This window comes from Haematobia irritans, chromosome 2 (genome assembly GCF_050003625.1).
Source record: "Haematobia irritans isolate KBUSLIRL chromosome 2, ASM5000362v1, whole genome shotgun sequence".
In the NCBI taxonomy this organism is placed as follows: domain Eukaryota; kingdom Metazoa; phylum Arthropoda; class Insecta; order Diptera; family Muscidae; genus Haematobia; species Haematobia irritans.
In genome coordinates this window covers 104,422,667-104,431,677 of record NC_134398.1, presented here as the reverse complement: position 1 = coordinate 104,431,677, position 9,011 = coordinate 104,422,667, and the positions used below count along the sequence as shown (strand labels likewise).

Genomic DNA, 9,011 nt, shown 5'->3' with positions numbered 1-9,011 from the left:
AGCCTTGTGATGGCTATCATAAATAAAGGAGCATTGGACGGTATGGTTCCAAAGCAAAAATGGGGGGAAATTGAGAATGCTTTGTCTGGCGTCTACTCACAGGTGCTGGAAAAGTTTCCCGGCCCAGATCCTCGACACCAAGAGGCTGGTTGGTATCAAGGACGATTTAAGCTAGTCGCATTTGAGGACCAGAGGTCTATAGAATGTTTTAAAGCTGCTCTGATACTATTTGGTGAAGTTTGGGAAGGAGCTGCTCTAGAGTTAGTCGAGAAGAAAGACATACCGGCTAGACCAAGAGCACATGCGTGGATACCTGCAAACCCTCCTGACCCTGAATCTATTTTAAATAGACTGAAACAATGCAATCCAGATATTCCAACAGCTGATTGGAAGGTTGGCCGTTTGGATGAAGTGGATGGGCCAAGACGGCATGCAGTGTTTATATTGAACACTCAGTCTTTGCCACATCTAGCAAAGTCCCAGGGCCGTGTATGTTATGGCTTTCATTATATCCAAATGAAGGTGTATAAAAACGATCAGCTAAAGGATTCAGAAATGGACAAGCCTCTGTCTGAATCAGAAGTAAGCGGATCCTCTTGCGAAGTCGAGGGGGATACCAAGACATTTGAAGACATGGATAGATACCGTATGCGTGAGGAGGCTTCTACTGCCTCAGAACTCACCAAAGTTGAACCTATGGTTATTGCGAGAGTCACCGATATCTCTGAAGAGGACATTCTTGATGACTCGATTGAAGCGGCTGATGTGACGGTTGTTGAAAATCTCGATGGTCCTACGGATCCTCCAGATAAATCTTCATCATTGTAAGGCTGCATGTGCTGCCTTAAAAGTTCCCCTGATGAAAGGGGACATAGATATAGTTCTTATTCAAGAACCATATGTTTATAAAAACAAAATATGTGAATTAAGTACTCCGGGGTTCAAACTATTGCAGTATACTGGTAATGATGTAAATCGAGCCTGTATAATGGCTACAAACGAGCTCAACTTGTTTCTGCTTCCTTCAATGTGCAATACAGACACTGTCGTTGCAAGTTTAGAAATAGCCAAATGTAAATATTGGGTATCTTCGGTCTACATGGGACATGACAGGGAGATGCCTCCATATGCCGTTAAGACCTTAGTGGAGGAGTCACTGAAAACAAAGACGAAACTCATTATGGGATGCGATGCGAACGCACATCATAGTATATGGGGAAGTAGTGATACTAATGCAAGGGGAGAGTCGCTAATAGAGTTTATTTTGCGTACTAATCTGGTAGTTTGCAACAAGGGAGATGTCCCAACCTTTGTCACTAAAAACAGGCAAGAGGTTTTGGACATCACCTTGGCCTCGCAAGAACTGAATGAAATGATATCTGAGTGGCAGGTTTTAAGTGAACACAGCTTCTCAGATCATCGCTACATCAGTTTTAAATTTGATGTTCATATCACCAAGATCATATTTCCGCCAAATGTTAGGAAAGCTGACTGGAATAGGTATAGGGAATCGTTCAATATGATGATACCGGAAATAACAGAGACAAATATGAGAAATGTGCAAGATATCGAACACGCAGTGGAGCGGATTACTAAGGCCTTCAACATCTCACTGAAAGCTGCATGCCCTAGAGGAAAGCCAAGGGGGAAACATCGACCACCATGGTGGTCTACGGAAATAAGTAATATGAGGAAATCCTGCAGGAAGCTCTTTAACAAGGCAAAGTCCACCAGAGCCCCTGAGGACTGGGACGCTTACAAGAAGAATCTGAGAGGATACAAGCGAGAACTGAGAAAGGCTCAGCATAACTCTTGGAATGCTTACTGCAGCAGTATTGAGAATACGTCCGAGGCTTCCAGACTACGGAAGGTTCTAGCATCCACCAACTCCGCTCCAGGTTTCATTAAAACATCGGAGGGCAATTGGACAACGTCCAGTGAGGAGACGCTGGAGGTACTATTGGACACACATTTTCCTGGAAATCAGACGGTTGAACCATGTACTGGCGGTGCCACAGTTGCTCAGCGGTCGTTTCCTGTCGAGGACATTGTATCGGAAACTAGAATAAGATGGGCGCTAAATAGCTTTGGACCATTCAAATCCCCTGGACCTGATGGAATTACTCCGGCGGAGTTACAAGCTGTAACTGACAAAATTATCCCCTGGTTGTCGGTGATATATAAAGGATGTATCAACTTATCATATATCCCAGGAAAGTGGAGGGAAACAAAAGTCGTTTTCATACCTAAAGCGGGAAAAGCCTCTCACTCGAGGGCGAAGGATTTCCGACCAATCAGCTTATCATCATTCCTACTTAAGACTCTGGAGTGGATGATAGATATTTATCTTAGAACTAGCATCGATTCAAGTTTGTTCTCGAAACGACAGCATGCATACTCGAAGGGCAGGTCTACTGAGACCGCACTACATGAACTAGTCAGCTTTATTGATCTGTCAAAGAATACACAATCGTGGCGTTTCTAGACATCGAAGGGGCGTTCAATAATGTCCATACGAGCTCGATATTAAATGGACTGACAACTCTGAATGTTGATCCAAGTATACTCAGGCTGTTAGACGAACTGCTAATGAAGAGACGTATTTCAGCCACACTAGGACAAGCAAACATACAAAAGCATGTGAACAGAGGCACTCCCCAAGGAGGAGTTCTATCACCTCTTCTTTGGAATGTTGCTATAAATAGCCTTCTGGTTACTCTAGAAAAAGAAAGGATAAAAGTGGTGGCATACGCAGATGATGTAGCTCTGGCAGTCAGGGGAAAATTCCCATCCACAATCAGAGATATTATTCAGAGGGCCCTCCGGATGACTGAACAATGGGCGAAAGACAATGGTCTTGGGGTAAATCCTGCAAAGACAGAATTAGTCATGTACTGCAAAGATCGCAAAACTCCCACGGTTAGGCCTATTTCCTTAGGGGGTATTGAAATTCCCTTTGGTGATTGTGCAAAATACCTTGGCGTTATTTTGGACAGGAAGCTGAACTTTAAGCTTAATATTGAAGAAAGGGCGAGGAAGGCAACTGTAGCTTTGTACTCGTGCAAAAAGGCAATAGGAAAAAAGTGGGGACTAAAACCAAAAATTGTGCATTGGCTATACACGGCAGTGGTTAGACCTATAATGCTATATGGTGTTGTAGTCTGGTGGCCGGCACTTCAGAAACCGACTGGTTTAGATAAAGTTCAGCGTATGGCGTGTCTGTGTATTTCAGGCGCATTCAGCAAGACAGGAACAAATTCCCTTAATGTCATGATGCATCTATTGCCTTTAGACATTTTGGCCAAACAGTCAGCTGCAACAACGGCTGTGCGGTTGCGCGAACTATCGCTGTGGTCGGAAAATGGTTACGGTCACAGTTCTGTCCTCAAAATAATGTCAGATGTGCCTAACGTAGTGGATTACACTTTGGCGAGTCCACTTTTCGACAAAAAGTTTGAGACTCTAATCCCCAACAGTGAGGCATGGTGCACACATACCCCGGGGAATAAAGAATATATAGATTTCTACACTGATGGCTCCAAATTGGATGGACAAGTGGGTTTCGGAGTATATTCCAATGATCTGGAACTTCAAATAGCGAAAAGATTACCTAATCACTGTAGTGTTTTTCAGGCTGAAATATTAGCAATAAGAGAGGTGGCGAATTGGCTGAGAAGTAATGTTCCAAAAAATGTGGGCATTAATATATACTCAGACAGTCAACCTGCAATAAAATCCTTGGACTCTGTGTTCCTCAACTCGAAAACGGCCATCGATTGCCGCAAATCTCTCAATGAGATGGCTGAGCAGTACAATATTCACCTAATATGGGTGCCTGGCCATAGGAACATTCCGGGGAACTGCGAAGCGGATGAGTTGGCAAGGCTAGGGACTACCTTACATATTCCAGGGGAACTAGAATTTGTTGGTATGCCCCTCGCTACCTGCAAGCTCATGCTGCGTGAGAAGGCTGTTATGATGGCAAATGTTCGATGGGAGAATTGCAAGGGTTGTAACGACACCAAGCAAATATGGCCCCATTTCAACTTAAACCGCACACTAGATATGCTAATGTTCTCGAGACGTCAGGTATCACTCCTGATATCTGCTATAACGGGTCGCAGCCTGATAGGAGATTTTGCAAAAACTATTGGCACGAAGTATAATGACTATTGTATGAGCTGTCATGATGCGGAGGAAAAAGAATCAATTAAACACCTCTTGTGTGAGTGTCCTGCATTTTGTGTAAAGCGCAAGCAACTTTTAGGAGCATATAGCTTCAGATTACTGGCGGATCTGGAAAACGTTAACTTAAGCAGTCTGCTAATATTTTTGGAACAATCTGGTTGGTTCAACAAAGAAAAATAATCAAGAAGGTTCAGCGGTTAAAACTAGAAGTGCCCATATGTAATAGGTACTTTTAGTTAATGTGGTATCACAATGGACTGAATAGTCTAAGTGAGCCTGAATCTTAATCGGGCTGCCACTTTAACCTAACCTAACCTAACCTAGGGAAATGAATCAAAGGGAGCAGCCGACACAGGTTTCGGCTTATCATGTTGACACTCAACAAGGAGAACAACCATCCACTTCTGCAGCTGCATATTCTGATCCAGTTAAGTACGTTCAGTCAAATTTTGCCCACTCTGGAGATTGTACTATTTTACCAACTGCACTGATAGATTTAGAACACTTGGGAACAAATTTTACAATTCGAGCCTTTATTGATCAGGGATCTCAAGAATCATTTATTTCAAGTAGGGTTGTTAGCAAATATTCCATACCGACCAAAAAAGCGTTTACGACAATTTCTGGATTGGGAGGCACTGTTTTAGAAAACTCTTCGAAGTTTTGCAATTTGATATTAAAGTCTCGCGAGTCTGACTTCAAACTGAGTACAACTGCGTTAGTTATCACGAGTATGAATCATTTTATGCCTTCCACCCCCTCTCGTATTTCTGATTGGTCTGCTTTGAGGAAAATTGATCTTGCTGATCCCCATTTTTATAAACCGGCACAAATAGATATGTTGTTAGGGAGTGACGTCCTATCATTCATTCTTAAGTCCGGTGTTCAAAGGAACATTTCTGGGAGCCTTTTGGCTCAAGAAACGGAATTCGGATGTATAGTAAGTGGTCCACTAACAAATCGATATGTATCTTCGTTTGCGTCCTTTGTGACTAGTTCGAATACTTTAAATAATGAAATAAGAAAATTTTGGGAGATTGAAGAAGTTCCGACATCTAGGAAATGTTCTGAAAACGATGATTGGTGTGAGGAATTCTATAAAGGAACAACTGTTCGGGAATCTGATGGGAAGTATAAAGTGAGATTGCCTTTTCGCAACGATTTGCCCTCGAATATAGTTCTTGGGTCTTCAAGACGAGCTGCTCTAGGACAATATTTGCATATGGAGAAATCATTGCGAAAATCACCTGATCTTGATTTGGAAAACACAAACGTTCTATCCGAATATCTGAAACTTGGCCACATGGAGCCAACATCATCAACTGAAATCTGTTATAATTCAAAATATTTTTCGTACTACCTGCCACATCATGCTGTCGTCAAACCTGAAAGAACTTCCACAAAAGTGAGAGTCGTATTTAACGCCTCAAAGAAAACGACTTCCGGATTTTCGTTAAATGACATTTTACACACTGGCCCAATACTTCAGAACGACTTAATGAACGTCATACTGCGTTGGCGATTTTTTAGATACGTTTTCAATGTTGATATCCAGAAGAGTATCGACAGATTTATGTACATGAAGATGATAAGAAATTTCAACGAATTTTATTTCGACAATCTGCAACTGGTGAAATTTCTTATTTTTCTTTGAAAACTGTAACATTTGGGGTAAACTGTGCTCCATATTTAGCAATTCACACACTGTTACAACTGAGTGATGACACGAAGCGTACTCATCCAACTGCATCAACAATATTGAAAAATCAAATATATGTTGACGATATACTTTCTGGAGGGCATTCATTATCTGAAACTGAATCTTACTTATTAGAACTAATTGAGTTACTCAAATCGGCTGGTTTTCCACTGAAGAAGTTGACTGCAAATCACTCGCTCATTCTGAAACAAATGCCCCCCCGAGGATCTTCTGAACGAAGATTACTTAAAACTTGAAGGTTCTAGTGAAACAAAGACTTTAGGAATACGATGGAATGCCATGGCTGACAATTTTTACTACAGTGTTTCGAACATTTCTGTCCCCACCGCTCCATTAACTAAAAGAAAAATATTATCAATTGTCGCAAAGATCTTCGATCCAGCTGGATGGCTAGCTCCCATCATCGTTGTGGCTAAGATCCTTTTACAGCAGTTATGGATCAATGGGACTGACTGGGATGAAGAAGTTAAACCCCATTCACTGGAAAATGGAACTTCTTCATGTCAAACTTTTTGGGAATTGAGAATATACGAATTCCTCGTTGGATACATTACGCTCCCGACAAACAAATTCAGATTCATGGATTTTGTGACGCCTCTGAGAAGGCTTATTGTGCCTGTATTTATATTTGTACGATATCTTCACAAAACATTAGAACGTCTTACTTGATCGCTTCGAAAAGTAAGGTAGCACCCTTAAAAACTGTAAGTCTTCCCCTTCTTGAATTGTGTGGTGCTGCACTCTTATCGAAACTGTTGAAGTCTGTATCGCAGAATCTGAGCATTTCTGTTACTGATATTTATCTATGGTCTGATTCAACAATAACTTTTGCATGGTTAGACAAACCGCCATTTCACTGGAAAACCTTTGTCGCTAATAAGATTACTGAGATTTTGGATAATGTAGGAAATGCTACTATGAGGCATGTTCCAACGAGTGAAAATCCTGCGGATATTGGAACTCGTGGTTGTACTGCTACGGAACTGAGGTCCAACACACTCTGGTGGAATGGACCGAAGTGGTTGGTAAAACCACCTGAATTTTGGCCAAAATCCACAACATTCAAAGAGCCAGATCTGGAAAGGAAAGTCACAACATTCCAAACTGAAGTTGTTACTGATGATATACTGGAAAGGTTTTCGTCTTTTAACCGAGCAATGCGCGTTATTTGTTACATGTACCGATTTATAAGGAATTGTCAGAAAAACAGGTCGTCTGTTATGTCATTTATAACTGCGGAGGAAATTCGATTTGTTAAATTTCAACTGATTAGAGTTGCTCAACAGAAGTTTTATTCTCACGAATATAATGCCCTGAGAAATGGTGGAAATATCTCTTCTAGAAGCAAACTGTTAACTCTCAATCCAGTTCTCGATGGAAACGATATACTTAGAGTAAATGGACGGTTAGCTAACGCCGATCTTCCGTACACTGAAAGGTATACAATTATAATTCCCGAACATTCTCGGTTTTGTAAGTTACTTATCGCGTTTACGCATAAAATTCTCTTACATGGTGAACACCAAAGTATGCTAAGGGCGATTCGATCTGAATATTATATCATACGTCTGAAAAATGCTGTTCGGTATTGCATTCGAAACTGTCGTACTTGTACCATATATAAGCAACGGATCCGAAGTCAAATAATGGCGGCCTTACCTCCCGAGCGATGCACCTTCTCGTTGCCATTCACTAATACTGGAATAGACTTTGCGGGACCTTTTGATTTGAAAACGTCTCAACTGCGAAATGCAAAACTCCAGAAGGGATATGCAGCAGTTTTCGTTTGTCTTGCTACACGAGCCATTCATTTAGAAACATGTTCTGACTTGACTACTGAGGCATTTATGGCTACTTTCGATCGATTTGTGGGGCGGCGTGGGTTTCCGAAAAAGGTTTTCTCCGACAATGGCACTAATTTTGTTGGAGCCAGTCGTACCCTGATGCGTGAATATCGTAACTTTCTAAAATCTGCAGAAAATCGTCTGGTTGATAAATACAATGTTCATGGTTTTACTTGGCAGTTCATTCCCCCTCATGCCCCACATATGGGTGGCTTGTGGGAAGCTGCAGTAAAAAGTATGAAGAGTCATCTCCGAAAAGTGGCAGGATATCTGAAATATACATACGAGGAATTTTCTACTTTGCTGGTTCGAATCGAAAGTGAATTCAAGGCCTTTATCTCCCATGAGTGAAGATCCAACGGAAATGAATGCATTAACCCCAGGCCATTTTCTAAGAGGGTCACCATTAATCGCAGCACCAGAGGAATTACCTGAAGATATCTCTCTGATTAATCGCTGGCAGAAACTGAAAACGATTCAACGGCATTTCGCGAAAAGATGGAAAAACGAGTACATCATATATATATATATATATATATATATATATATATATATATATATATATATATATATATATATATATATATATATATATATATATATAAAGGGTGATTCTTTTGAGGTTAGGATTTTCATGCATTAGTATTTGACAGATCACGTGGGATTTCAGACATGGTGTCAAAGAGAAAGATACTCAGTATGCTTTGACATTTCATCATGAATAGACTTACTAACGAGCAACGCTTGCAAATCATTGAATTTTATTACCAAAATCAGTGTTCGGTTCGAAATGTGTTTCGCGCTTTACGTCCGATTTATGGTCTACATAATCGACCAAGTGAGCAAACAATTAATGCGATTGTGACCAAGTTTCGCACTCAGTTTACTTTATTGGACATTAAACCAACCACACGAATGCGTACAGAAGAGAATATTGCGTCTGTTTCTGAGAGTGTTGCTGAAGACCGTGAAATGTCGATTCGTGGCCGTTCGCAGCAATTGGGTTTGTGTTATTCGACCACATGGAAGATTTTACGCAAAGATCTTGGTGTAAAACCGTATAAAATACAGCTCGTGCAAGAACTGAAGCCGAACGATCTGCCACAACGTCGAATTTTCAGTGAATGGGCCCTAGAAAAGTTGGCAGAAAATCCGCTTTTTTATCGACAAATTTTGTTCAGCGATGAGGCTCATTTCTGGTTGAATGGCTACGTAAATAAGCAAAATTGCCGCATTTGGAGTGAAGAGCAACCAGAAGC

General features: G+C 41.1%; 1 protein-coding gene across 1 annotated transcript in view; it reads left to right on the top strand.

Moving 5' to 3' along the window:
* Positions 1-4,516: 4,516 nt before the first annotated feature.
* LOC142224916 (uncharacterized) overlaps positions 4,517-9,011 on the top strand; it is a 7,797-nt gene continuing 3,302 nt past the window's right edge. Inside the window, exons 1-4 of the mRNA XM_075294694.1 lie at positions 4,517-5,593; positions 6,113-6,373; positions 6,484-7,987; positions 8,073-8,262. Coding sequence (XP_075150809.1) covers positions 4,517-5,593; positions 6,113-6,373; positions 6,484-7,987; positions 8,073-8,262 — 3,032 coding nt within the window. The remainder of the gene's footprint in view (positions 5,594-6,112; positions 6,374-6,483; positions 7,988-8,072; positions 8,263-9,011) is intronic.